Genomic DNA, 14,176 nt, shown 5'->3' on the forward strand with positions numbered 1-14,176 from the left:
TTTGCGCTAAGTTTTTAAGTTAAGTTTTGCGCTAAGAACAAGGTTCTTAACCCGAAACTCGGGATCGGGCGAAGGCCGGTTTTGCGCTAAGTTTTAAGTTAAGTTTTGCGCTAAAAGCTACGCTCTCACCACAAAACTCGGGGACTGGGAAGATAGACAAGAGAGGAACCGGCATGAAACTAAAGAAAAGATAAAACAAATCAGGAAGCAAGGAAACTGGTAGCAATTGAGAAAAGTTAGAAAAACGTACCATCAAGTTGTTCGTGGCATCATACCACGCGCTGTCGAGCTCTTTCACGGCGCTGCGGAGCCGCATGAAGTGCTCCTCGGACGACCGGTCCCCAATTGGATCAGGTGCCGGCAGCCTGTCCTTGCCCAAGCCGTGGGTCGCCGGAGTCATGTCCGCGGCATTCCACTTCTGGGCGTAGGGCAGGAGATGCCCCAAGTCCCGGCCTTGGCGTTGGAACTCAGTTATACGGCCAAGAAGACCGGTGGCCTTCGTGGCGGTATCCCTGGCGGCCTTGGAGACGTGCAGCACCAGAGGCTGCTGGCCGCCGGAAGGGCGGCCGGAGGCCGTCGCCTTCCCTTGATAAGCTTGGAGGTCTTGGGCGGCGGCGCGGTAGGAGCGGCCCCGAGAGGTTTGGCGCGAGGAGCACCTCGGTGGCGGCATGAGGATGGTTCGTGGAGACCGGGAGCGCCGGGCGCATCACCCGGTTTGGAACCTTCCGGCGGAAGATCCGGCGAAGATTCCGGCGCGGAAGTTGTTGTCTTTCAAGGACGGGAGGAGCCGGAGGCTCCGCCCGCCCGCAGCTTCTTCTTCTCGGCGCCGATGTTGCCGGCACCGGTATCCTCGGGTCTCCGGGGGAAGGAAAGATCCTCCTCCGTGCGGTGATCCGATGATGAAGGGGCCGCACGCCCGAATTTGTTGTGCCCCCCGAAAGGGAGGCAGAGGTGTTGCCGGCACCAGTTGGTGCCGGGCTTGAGCGAGGAGGAGGGGTTGAAGTCCTTGCGGAACCTTCAGAGCTCGATGGCCTTGGGCCAAGCTTGAGCGCAGGGCTGAGAAAAAGAAAGAAAGATGATTGGAAAAAAGCAACCGGAAAAAGAACTTGGCGAAAAAGAGGCAAGCCGGAAAATGAATAACTTACCCGGAAGCAGTTGGCATCGCCTTGCGCCCGTAGCGGCGCACGCCCACTTGCTTCTCCCCCAAGGGCTCGGTCCGGAAGCGCTTGGAGGGAGGGGCCTGGCTGCCACCGGCATCAGATGCCGGCTGTTTGTTCTTTTGGCCCTGGGCCATGAGTTTGTCCACAAACTCAGAGCCCGCTTCGGCGCGCAGGGGCGGCACGTGCTCATGGATCTATGAAGTCAATGTGGCTAAGAAGCAATTCGCAGAAAGGCAATAATGGAAAAGTAAAAGAAACCGGAAAAGAAAATACCTCAAGCATGGTCAGGTCATCTGAGGACCCGGTTGGCTTTGGCGGAGACCGGCCAAGGTGCGCAGCCGGGGTCTTGCCCATCTTCAGATCCTTCCAAAAGATGTAGGGATCTGGGTCGAAGGAGTCAAGGGCGCGTTTCTGGCAAGGTCCTCGCCGCTCTGCTTCAATGAGGGGGAAGCGGTCCTTGGCCTGAAACATGAAAAAAGAAGATTAGCAAGAGCAAAAAGCTACCGGCCAAGAACAACCCCAATCGCATAATCCCTTACTTCTTGGGTCGGAGGGTTAGTAGTGCTGAGGGGGAGGAGGCCCCATTCCCGATCAAATGGCATAGCGGTTTGGCAAATCTGCTAGCCTTGCGAACGACATCCTTCTTGCTAAGCGGACGGCCTCGTGATCTTGGTAGGATCGCTTGGGCCGTACATCTCGCTCATCCTATGCGCACGGCGCTTCAGAGGAAGCACCCGGCGTGAGATAAAGGTGCGGATGATATCATCCGAGCAGATGTTGGTCTCCTTCTTCAAAGAAGCCAAGAAGCGTACCACCCGGCTGGTTTCGGCATGATCAGTCTTCGGGTTGTAGCTCCAGTTGGTCCTGCTGGGAGGCCCCGCTTGGAAAGGAGGAAGATCGATAAGATCGGCACGGCCGCTGTTCTTCACGTAGAAAAAGGTCCCTTGCCATAGCCGGCACGACTCGAGACCGGAGAACTTAAAAAAGGGGCTCCCTTGACGGGAGCCGATGATGCAAGACCCGCATTGAACGGGGGGTTTGGGTTTAGGAATATCCTTGCCCTGAACGGAATTGATCCGAAGAGCAAAGAAGCGGGCAAACGTCTCACGAGTAGGACGAATGCCGATATAGGCCTCCATGAAAGTGGCATAGCAAGAGAGGTAGAAGATGGCGTTGCCAGGAAGATGATGAGGTTGGAGTTTGTAGAAATCTAAGAACTCCCGGAAAAAAGGGGAGGCAGGGAGGCCGAAGCCGCGCTCAAAGTGAGCAAGGAAAACAACATATTCATCGGGCTCGGGGTCCGGTTCGATTTCGTCGTCGGGAATCCGGCAAGAGACTCCTTCCGAATCCGTCGGGACCGGTATAACCAATCGATCTCGAATTCGGTAACACCGGAGCCCATCCAGGCTCCGCGAGTGATTGGGGAGGGCTCGGCGCCGGATGATTGGCCGGAGCTACCGGATGCTTCGCCAGAACTACTCGCTTCTTGGCTACCGGAAGCTTGGCTAAAGCTACCGGATTCTAGATGGCCACCGGATTCTTGATGGCTACCGGATCCCTGCTGGTTGCCGGAATCGGTCTCCATCGGATCTGAAGCCGCAGATTCGCCGGGAAATTGATTATGGGGTCTAACAGAAAGGGAAGAAGAAGATGCGGAGGAAGATTCCTCGTCAGACATTAGATGGGAAGGCGAAAAAACAGAAATCCCACACTTGGACCCCGCGTGAAGATCTACGAGTAAGAAGAAAACCAAAGAAAAAGAGGAAATAAGAACACCGTAGACCCAAGATCTGGAAAGCAAGCAAATAGCGAGCAAAGCAAGATTGGTACCAACCTTGAGCGGCGCGAGTCGCTGAGGAAGGTGTTCGCCGGTGGTGGAGCGGACCTGCGGTCGCCGACGAGCACCGTCGACAGCGAGGCGGAGAAGCTTGCGAAGGAGCGAGAATGCAGCGGGCGCGGTGGAGCCGCTGCTAGAGATTCCCGCACAGCGAGGTCCGGCGAAAGCACGGCGTGAGTTCGCCGGGCGCCGGAACTGGTGCAAGCGACGGCAGACGGAGAGCGGCGGAAGCACAAAGGCGAGGAACACTGTGCGCGAAGGGTGAGGAATGCGAAGAAGAGGAAGAAGAAGGAGCAGTTGTGCTTATAAAGGAGAGAGAAGATGGGCTGAAAACCGCTGGGCCGCGGCGGTTCGCCTCGCGGGCCGCGACGGTTCGCGCCACGGGCCGCCACGTGGCAAAGAGGTACACGCGGGAAAAGAGGAGGCCACACGGAGGCGCACACGGGATCCAGAGCGGTTAGTGGGATCCGCAGTGATGCATTAAATGGGCGCGCGGGAGTCGAAGCGAAGTGACAACTGACACTCGCCACGACAGGTCACGAGTGCGCATGTCACCGACGGGCGCGGGGCCCAAAATATTCTCGACACCGCCGAGGAAGTATTTAATGACCATAGATGCCGGAGGATAAGACACCGGATAATACCTTAAGGAGAAGAGATAGCGATGATCTGGGCAAAGATGCCGGATCCAAGCCTAAGGCCGGATAGATTAAACCGGTATCCTAAAAAGAAAGAACCTGGCATGGTCTGTTGGATAGGATCCGCCAGACTATACCAGCTTCGGGGACTAATGTTGGGGGGATAACCCCCGGTATGCCAAAGGCATGCCAAACCGGATGGTTTGAGCCGTCAAGATACCGGTTAAATGTTCTTACCGGAAGCAAGGTAGGAACTTAGGACAAGTGAGGCTAAGCCGGTATCCCCAAAGGGGTATGCCGGAGCCCGGTAAGAAGATACCGGAAGGGAGGGCCTGTCGGCAGGACTCGGTCAAAGATTCTCTTCGAGCAAGAATACAAGGATGAGCTAAGCAAAGTGACTTTAATCGAGCCCCGGCGCCAAAGAGAGGGGTGACGCTGAAAGAAGTCGGAGAACGTCAGCACTTCTGATTAAAGAGGACTCCGGCGTCATCTATGATTAAAGTAGCTTTGTAAAGTAGTTTGTCTAGTCAAAGATGCCATTAGGGTTTCTTCCAGTGTAAGCCACCCTCTCCCCTATATAAGGAGAGGGGGTAATGCCTCCTACAGGAGCGAGACCACAGAGAGATCAGTGAATAGAACTTGTAACCATGTGGAGATCAATGAAGCTAGCGATCTAGTAAAGAGTTCTTCCTCTTGTCTCTCTTCTTGTTTACCGACCTTTGGTTGTGTTCTTGAGGAAAGCATCCGGAAGTTCTTCCCATCTAATCGCAAACCCTCCCCCGAATCCTCTAGCGTCCATTCGGCCCCAACTTAAGCCATCCTATGGCATCTGTCCGTTCACCACGACGACAACGACCACGACCGCGAGCTCGGCCTCCGCCTCTCCCAGCCATGGCGTCAACTCTTGTTGAGATGGTGGTGGCTAGGGTTGGGGAGAGAGGCGCTAGGGTTTGTGTGTGAGAGGGATGATAAGAGGCGGCACTTTTTATAGGCCGGAGGGAGGCGGGGGAGCGGTGGCGCTCATTAACGCCGGCACGCAGAGCTAGGCGCGATGAGACGCGTCGCTGCGCCTCTGCGGGAACTGCACCGTCGCTGCGCCAATAACTTCCGTCGCGAGGTAGGCGACGGTTAGGTTAAAATTTATAGTGCCGCTGACGCGTCGGGCCCGCGTCGCTTCGCCTCGCTTTTCGTTGTGTCCGACGTCCCCGGTGCGTCCCTGTAGGACGGGGACGGGCTCGGGACGCTGGACACCGTATCGGGACGCGTCGGACAAAAACGGATTTGGAGACGCGGTTGGAAGCGTATAGGGAATGCTTTAGGAGAGGCAACGGGATGATTAGCTGGACGAGGAGCATACGCCTGGCGGGACTCGACAACACAACAAAGCTTGTCTACGAGCTCATGGGGCGCCAGGCGTTTCGGTGCGTCAAGCTGGAAGGCCCACAGACGCCAGCCATCATCTCTTGTCGCGCCGGGCCAGACTCTTCGACAGACGTCCATAAAGGGCTGGCCAAAAACTCGTGGGCTACTTTTGGAGGAAGTTGCGCTTGAAATGCTGCAGCCCATAGTACCTACTCCGGGCGCGCACAGCCACCACGCCTCCGAACTCCCGTTCGCATTACGTTTTAGTACCACATCGCTCGCGTAAGAGCAATGAGATATGTTTATAAGCGAAGCCTCGCGCCAAGGTTAACACCGGGCGGTACGCCCGGTCAGCAACATCAAACATTGAGAAATTATTCCATGATACGTATGCTGCTTTGATCTGATATATTCTGCCTTGGTTGTCTATTACATATTCAGGCGTGCTGATATTTGAAGACCACACGACACGTGTGGTTTGCTTTTTGCCTTTTGTTAGGTCCAGCAAGGGCGGGATCTTATTGAATTTCGCTCGTACCATTACTATCTTTTAACGTATTTTTTTCGAATTCAGATTCAGATCAAAGTGGATATTGGCCTGTTCTAAATTCAAATGCGGATATACCGAATTGTGGATTCAAATCGCAAACAAGAAATAAAAATAGTCGAATATATGCTCTCATCGGTAGATATATAGTTATAGTTTTTGCAAATCTTAAAAGAGATTTAAACTTTTAGTCTTATGTAGTTAAGAAAAAAAACACGATTTACACTAAAACTCAAGCATTGAACGAGATAGCATAAACAAAAACTAAATAGTTAAACCATTATTGTCTAGCAGTGGTAGAAATTTAGAGGTAGACGTGCTCACGAAATGAATTTGGTAATACTTACCTCGTAAAATTGGTCTTAGCTTTTGACTCAAAAATCGAATTATCCGAATTAGATCCTTCGAATTATCCTAATTAAACATTTGAAGTACGCCCGCGCGCGCGCGGAAACATATTCGGCACGGGGGTGGTCCATGAGAACAAACAAGCCCTCGCAAAGGTCAGCCTTTTGCTAGTGTTATCTAATAATAATGGTTTTTTTGAGCAAGTATATCCAATAATGTCCCCCTCAAAAACAAAGTATCAAATAATGTTTGATTTAATCCTCGAAGAATGGCTGTGAGATTTTTGCCAAGACAAAATTGTACAAGGCTGAAACTGGCCCATCCTCCTCCCCGATCCAATCGCGCCGCCGGTCTCTGCCACCCCAAACCTCGCCGGCCACCTCGTCCCCTCCAACTCCGGCGCGTCCCCCACTCCTCTCCGCCGCCAGCTCCTGTCCCCTGTCCCGAGTTACCATAGTGGGTTCTGGCGGCGCCACCCTCTCCGCCGCCCGTGGCAATTCCCTGTCCCCGCAAGTCCACAACCTCACGTGGCACACCTCGTGCGCGTCCACGTATCTCATGAACGAATGAATCAACAAGCCTAGTCTAGCCGCCGCCTTCTTTTCTCCCTCCTTCTAACTTTTTCCCCAAGCTCTCAACGACTCTCCGTCGCCCCGCCCCGCCCCGCCTCCCCGGATCTCGGGAGGGAGATGTCCTGGCGCTGGGCGCTCGCGCGGCGCGTCGCCACGCTGGTCGGCGGGGGCGCGAGCGGAGCTGCCCAGCCGCAGCGGCTCTTCTCCTCGTCGGGCGCCCTCCTGGGGAGGCAATTCACTCCGCCGTCCCAGATTCGGAACCAGGTCCCCCTCCTTCCCTCCCATTTTTCCTCATGTCCTCAGCGGTTATCGTAGTGGGTTCTGGTGGAGCCTTACTCCTGCGGAGTCGTCTTCCTAGTTGCAAACTGTCGGTGTACACGCCAATTAGTCCTTACTGATGTTTTTTCATTTTTTACTAATTGTAGTGATGCAAAGAGAATTAAATGAAACCGATTACTTGTTTGTTGGTTTTTAATGGTATTGGTCGACAGCCGACAGGGCCTTTTAGAACTGTAGATTGGATAAGCCTTCTGTTATGCTGATAGGTTCTCTAGCTTTTGGTGCCGGTGGATTAGTAGTAGCTGGTGGCACTGTCGTGAGCTCGAGATGGCTTCATGGGGCTACCTAATTCGTCATTATTGATGTTTCTGACAGTTGTTTACCGATTTTAGCAACTCACTTGGTTTCATAGTTTAAGCACCGCAAAAGGTAAAGATAATTAAGGAGTGCAGAAATAGTAACCGGTGGATTCGTTGCCAGTTTGTAATGGGATTGGCTGATTAGGTGACCACGTCTTAATTGAAGTGTGGAGTGGATTAGCCTTCTGTTATGCTGATACGTTCTCTACTTTTGGTGTCATTAGTAGGTGGTGGCTTGCAGAGGAGCTACTTAGGCTTCTGTTATGCTGATACGTTTGCTACTTTTGGTGTGGATTAGTAGGTGGTGGCTTGCAGAGGAGCTACTTTTGTGAGCTCCCGCTGGCTACATGATGCCGCCCAGTACCAGACTCGCCAAGATGGAGCTTCCAGGGCTGAAGTAGGTGAAACCTTATTTGTTCAGTGATTTGCTTTCGTGCTGCTCGTTTGTTTTGTTCATTGCACCTGAAACCAACAGTTCCAAGCTTAATAAAGAAACTGTGCATCACTACTGGCAGATCACAACATTATCCTGCTACTACATGCTACTACTATACATTCCACCTGAATGCATGATTATGGATTTTTAAGTGTGTGAAACGTCAGATGTGTAAAGTGGGCTGTTGCAGAACAGAATCATAGTTGCTAGATACACACATTATCTGCTACGGGTCACCGTAACTCCATGTTTTGCTTATTGACTGCTGCGATTTGATAGTATAGCCTTGCCATTCTTATGGCTCTCTTATTTGTGGCATTTTCTCTGATACACTGGTGCAACATAAGAATGGCTTCTTCTGACCATCAATTATTAATTGGCTTGTTATGGAGAAATATATCAAGCTTGGAATGGAATCCAAATGCTGTATGACAAGCCTAACAAGACAGCTATGCATTATCCCCTACATAAATTTGGAACTTGAGTAAACTGATTTTTTCCTTTAATCAGAGAAAAGTATGTTTGATGTTCCAAGCACGTGACCACTTACATAGAGGCCGAAGGAAATTTTGGCTTAAGTTTGCCTTGGCAATGTGATTATGCTGTTGGGAAATGAAGGATAATGCTGATTTAATTCTTATAATAAATGACCACTGAAAACCTCTTTTTTGCTATTCCATTAGAAAGCTAATTCATGGAAGTATTACTATTCCCTGAAGAGTGACTTTCCTCTTGCTCTCAGGAACAGCAGGATCCATTTGAGTTGGTTGCTGATGAGCTATCAATTCTTGCAAATAGACTACGGTCGATGGTTGCTGCTGAGGTTAGTACCGAGTGAATCCTATTCATATCAACTCTTTGTTGAAGCTAGGCTGCTGGTGGCACAGTGTTTAGATGCTTCGTTTATCTAGTTGTCACCACATTCTCAAACCTACCAATTTCACCTAAGCGAGCACTTTTTGTTTTTGCTTTCGCAGGTCCCTAAACTAGCATCAGCTGCTGAATATTTCTTTAAAATGGGAGCTGAGGGAAAAAGATTCCGACCTACGGTAGCACATCTATCTTTTTTATTTATTTAAGTCAATATTACATATTACAGCATCATTTTAATCTTTAATTGTCTTCCTATCTTATCCTGTGCATTGAATGCACTGATTTATTATATTGGCAGGTTTTGTTGCTGATGGCATCAGCTCTGAAATTCCCAATATCAGAATCAACAGATGGTGGAGTTTTCGGTCTAGTGGCAAGTAAGCTGCGCACGCGGCAGCAAAACATTGCCGAGATAACTGAAATGATCCACGTTAGTATGGTGGCTGACCTTCTGATCAGACCCATTATGGTTGTCTTCTAGTTTCTCAAGCTGACATCTATTACAGGTCGCAAGTCTATTGCATGATGATGTTCTGGATGATGCTGACACTAGGCGAGGTGTCATTTCGTTGAATTGCATTATGGGCAACAAGGTATTGCACCACACAATTGCAATATAGTAAACTAAGTGAATCAGCGGTGTCCTCCGTCCTCGGCACTAAGAACTAAAAGTTACTTTAGTAGTTAGCAAACAAAGAAAAGCTTGATCTTCCAAGAAAATGCTCTCTACCACTCTGCAGGAAGCTTTAGCTGGGCATCATTATTTAAGATTTGTTTTCTGCCAATCTGAATTGTCTTGGCATCAGTATTCCTGAAATTCTTATGTGTGCAGCTTTCTGTTCTGGCTGGTGACTTCCTCCTGTCTAGGGCATGCGTGGCACTTGCGGCTCTTGGGAATACAGAGGTACATCAATATTATTTATTTATGCAAAACATTAATTGGTGTATGTATTTTGTATGTTCCTCTAATGATGCGAAAATTAAAGTTGTTATGCTTTATGCTGGCTAGATTGGCTTTAGACTTTAGACTTGTTCTTCCACCCAACTGGATCTCTAGACATTTACTTGTCCTAATAAAAAACTATTTTCGCAATATATAAGGTATTATTAAGCATCAATTATGAACCAGTTTGTTCCTGTATTAGTATTATTTGTACTTTGCACTGGGCATGATCATTAGTTCCTTCACAGCATGTCCTAGCTGAGCTCATGTTTCCTACTGATGTCAATTGGTGGTCACTGTCTGTTCACTTCCTTTCCCCCCCTGCTGATATTAGCCAATAGATTTGTTGCAAACACTTGAGATGGTGGTCCTGTTTTGTTGCAAAGTTGTCTAGCTGTATTTTTTGTCATAGCAACCTATTGGTTGGTGTTATTATACTACCTCTGTTCCAATGAATAAGGCATATGTTTTTTCTGAAAAGTCAAACTATGTAAAGTTTGACCAAAATTTTAGAATAAATCATTAACATGTACATTACAAATTTTATATTGTTGGATATATCATGAAATATATTTTCATATGAAATCTATATAACATTATAGTTGTTTGTAGTTTTTTCTAAAAGTTTGATCATACTTTACTTTGCTTGACTTTAAAAAATATATAAGCCTTATTCATTGGAACGGAGGGAGTATATCTGTTATAGCACATGAATATTTTGCTTTTTCCGTTCGAAAAGTATTTAGCTAGTTAATATTAAGCTGGCAGTCTCATTTTTAGGGGCTCATGTGTCTTGTTTTCTTTTCCCCAGTTCAAGCTATGCATTCAACTGAATTATCACTCACAAATATTGTCCTTGCCTATTTTCCGTTTCCCAGCTAAGCTCATATTGTAATTCCAGGTTGTTCCTTATGTTTGCAGTACTTGCGAGCTCTGTTTCTTGCAAGTGTTATATATTACTCTACTTAATCAACCTAATTTATGCAGGTGGTATCTCTAATGGCAACTGCGGTGGAACATCTAGTCACTGGCGAAACTATGCAAATTTCAACAAGCAGAGAGCAACGGCGAAGGTTAACTATTTATCTCTATCATGATTCCAGTTCATCGCATCACATCTAACAACTAAAACCAAGAGATATCCTAAAATTAAAAACTAAAACCAAGAGATGCAGGATAAAAGATGCTTGGACATATTTGCTTCTTTATTTACTATGTTTCCTCATTTTATTTCGATGTCATTGTTTGTTGGTTCTGATATGATTCTTAAAAATCGTGCAGTATGGAATACTACTTACAGAAAACATACTACAAAACAGCATCATTGATATCAAATAGTTGCAAGTCTGTTGCTATTCTTGCTGGGCACACTGCTGATGTTTCATTGCTTGCATACGAGTATGGACGAAACCTGGTTTGTAAAAGCATCTTGCAGTTCTCTCTTTTTTATCCCATCTAATGTTCTCCTGTTAGCGTGGCAGGAAATTAATTAACTCGATATCATTGCAGGGTCTAGCGTTCCAGTTGATCGATGATGTTCTTGATTTCACAGGCACATCTGCATCACTTGGAAAGGGTTCATTATCTGATATTCGTCATGTAATGGCATCCCTCTTGTTCTTGTTATATTTTATTTGCAATGTCTATTTCTGAAATTGCCGTTTGCCCTCCAAAGTTCCAACTATTTGGAATATCGTTTGTCAGCCTTAAGGCTGGCCAAATGATGCTACATTGGCTTATATGCATAGACTGCGTCTTTTTTTTTCGAGAAAACGCAAAGGACTCTTTGCGTTCATTTCATTGAAAAGATAGAAGATGTTCACAAGCCTCGTAGCGTCTATGTCTGACACTAAAACGTGTGTTGCCGTAATTGCATTAGCCACTGTCTTGAACTTGTCACCCCCATGCTGTGTAGATAAGAGTACTTCTCACAAAGGAGGACTCGCATAATTGTGTCTTTTTTAGCCGTCATTATATCGCAATACACTTCACATACTGCTGGAAGAATAATAATTGCTTATGCATTGTGGTAGTGCAAGTGAAAATTAGATGCAAAATGCAGCTAACAAAGAGTTTTTGTATCAAAATACTAAAAATACTTGTTTCTTAATGCTCACCTACTTAACGAATTACTAGTATATCCAGTTAGAAATGTGTCAACCGAGGAGAACATTCTGCTGTTTCTCTTGTTTACTCTTGGCCGCGCAGGCAGCGGTTGTTTTTCTCTTGACATAATGGCATTCATGATGCAGGGAATCATTACTGCCCCGATGCTATATGCAATGGAAGAATTCCCACAACTACATGATGTTGTTGACCAGGGTTTTGACAATCCTGCAAATGTTGATCTTGTGAGTTATTATTTTGTATCAAGAATGGGTGCTGTCTTTTTCATTGTTCATTTTATCCTACCTATAGGTTAAAAACAAACATATACTCCTACTCCCTCGGTCTCATGAAACTTGTCTTAGATTTGTCTAAATTTGGATGTATCCACACAATAGATATTGTCTTGATACATCCAACTTGAGACAAATCTAAGACAACTTCAATGGGACGGAGTACATCTTTTGGAATGTTACACTTCAATGCAGATGCTCATTATGCTATTGATGCATAAACGTCATTTTTGTAGACAGTAGACCAGACACTTGGGCAATTCAGAAGAACAGATTTTCAACAAAGATGTACCTATATTCCATTATTTTAGAACTTAGTCATTCAACCAGGAGTTTGAATTGAGATAGCTATTAGCTAACATAGTAGTCACCATATGATTCGTATCCACACCATGTTGAGAAAAACTGTGTTGACCTGTACTTGCAAATCACAGGCCTTGGACTACCTCCAGAAGAGCCAGGGTATAGAAAGAACAAAAGAGCTTGCACGAGAACATGTTAACCTTGCGATCAAGGCCATAGAAGCTCTCCCAGACAGTGACGATGAAGATGTTCTGATTTCAAGGCGTGCTCTTATTGATATCACACAGAGAGTCATCACGAGGACAAAATAGAAGGATTATTCACAAGGCAAAGATAAGACAGAACAACGCCACATGTGTAGACCACTTGGAAAATTTTGCACGAGAATTGGTCATTGCATTCTTTCCATCGCCGAGGTTTCTTACAGCTTTAGGATTATATTTCCTGGTAATCATCCTAGTTGGAGCTGTAGTGGTTTTTAGTTACTGTTGGATAAGAATATGTGTATTAGTTAGTATACCACCGATTGGCAATTGCAATGATCACGTGATCATAAGACAGTAACAATACAAATGGAAGTATTTAACATGTTATACGAGGGAAAAGTGGAGCTGCCTTGTTGGACAAGCTAGATATTGCATCTGTTAACCCAGGAATTATTTATGTTCTCTGTACCCTTCGTGTCTAGAACTGTGCCCTACTATTATCTCATTTTGGCACATTCTGCATTTATGTGAGGTCAGATGCCTTGCAATTGGGTTTATTGATCTGAATAAATTAGAATGTCAAACAGGGAATTGATTGATCAAAATTGGATGTCAGTTGAGTTATGCTTCGGTACTAAGCTTGTCTCCAGAACCTCTGTGCTCCGGCCTGCAGAATGATGGCATGATCGAACAATGTTACTCCTACTTAGATTGTCAAAACTAAGAATGATCATCAAACAATGGCATGTGCTTGTGCTCTGCATACTGAAACACATCTATATATATAGCCAAAGCCGCATCACTTAATTTGGAACACAGGTATCATCAGCTGTACATGGTCCAGTAACTCCAAGCATCATATGTAGTATTATCAAAAAAAGAACACATAATGAAAGGCACAAACAATAGAAGCAACATCTAACTATTAACAGGGAGATTCATTTAGTAAGCCAAGATGGAACTCTTGCACCTCCTATTTTTTAGATGAAAACCTGACCCCGGTTCCATTGCATGAAACCATACCACAATTTTTACAGACACTAACACCACACCCAGAGGAATAAAAGTATCATTATAGCACTCAAACACCCCATCAACACACAACAAAAGCATTGTTTTCCCCGATCACCAAACAACTACCCACAGCTCCATTTTTTTTAACCTTGCAGCAACGGTGAAACTACACTCTGTCCACAATCTTGAAGTGTTCACCATCACCAACCATCATCAAGGCATTGGCCGCCAGGATCCTTGCTAGATTAGGGGTTGCAATCTTGAGATCCTCACCCTCAAAGCAGCACCGGTTCATTAGCTCCACCTCATCAGATGTCATGAGCTTCTTCATAGGCATTAACCAGGATCCGGCCGCAACAAAAGTGGTGGAGCATGAGCTAAGGCCTCCAGCGAAGTCACCTTCAATCTCAAGTTCTTGCACCTCCTTTTTTAACCAAGAGAAATCCACTTCTTCATCCCTGTCCTGCTCCATTTCGTTAATGGGTACAGCGAAGTCAGCATCCCACACTGAATCGAAATAGACACGGTCTCTTCCACTGTATCTACAGAGTCCCCTACTGCCCTTGACTGATAAGTTCTTCAGTACTTCCCTCCTTTTTTCCGTGAGAGGCGAAGGAGATAGAACTAGCACAGAGAGGGGAATGAGAATGGAGATTGCACATCAAACAGGCTCCTGCACCTTGAGTAGCTTGAGGTGGTTTTGTGTCGCTGCGTCTCATTCTTATCTAAACATCAGATTGCAGTAATCACAACAAGTTGGAAAGGCATAATAAAAGGCACAAATAGCACACGAAACAGTTAACTATTAACAAAGAGAACCTTATTGTAAGCCATTAACTCTTGCGTCTCCTTTTCTAACCAAGAGAAAACTTCCTCTTCATCCCTATCTTGCTCCATCTC

The 14,176-nt window shown here is 46.6% G+C and overlaps 1 protein-coding gene across 1 annotated transcript; it reads left to right on the forward strand.

Moving 5' to 3' along the window:
* Nucleotides 1-7,383: 7,383 nt before the first annotated feature.
* LOC124655430 (solanesyl-diphosphate synthase 1, mitochondrial) lies at nucleotides 7,384-12,687 on the forward strand. Its single transcript, XM_047194325.1, has 11 exons — nucleotides 7,384-7,499; nucleotides 8,281-8,361; nucleotides 8,516-8,587; nucleotides 8,710-8,841; nucleotides 8,918-9,004; nucleotides 9,244-9,315; nucleotides 10,342-10,427; nucleotides 10,636-10,768; nucleotides 10,864-10,953; nucleotides 11,607-11,705; nucleotides 12,188-12,687. Exons 2-11 carry the CDS (start codon nucleotides 8,347-8,349, stop codon nucleotides 12,365-12,367), a joined length of 966 nt encoding a protein of 321 aa, XP_047050281.1. The 5' UTR covers nucleotides 7,384-7,499; nucleotides 8,281-8,346; the 3' UTR covers nucleotides 12,368-12,687.
* Nucleotides 12,688-14,176: the final 1,489 nt, after the last annotated feature.

The sequence above is a fragment of the Lolium rigidum genome, chromosome 5 (assembly GCF_022539505.1).
Source record: "Lolium rigidum isolate FL_2022 chromosome 5, APGP_CSIRO_Lrig_0.1, whole genome shotgun sequence".
Classification (NCBI taxonomy): Eukaryota; Viridiplantae; Streptophyta; class Magnoliopsida; order Poales; family Poaceae; genus Lolium; species Lolium rigidum.

What these genes read in the sequence shown, in the direction of transcription:
- LOC124655430 (XM_047194325.1), top strand. An exon ending in GAAAAAGATTCCGACCTACG is followed by an intron (nt 8,588 to 8,709) that starts GTAGCACATCTA and finishes TTATATTGGCAG; the next exon opens with GTTTTGTTGCTGATGGCATC. An exon ending in AGCAGAGAGCAACGGCGAAG is followed by an intron (nt 10,428 to 10,635) that starts GTTAACTATTTA and finishes AAAATCGTGCAG; the next exon opens with TATGGAATACTACTTACAGA.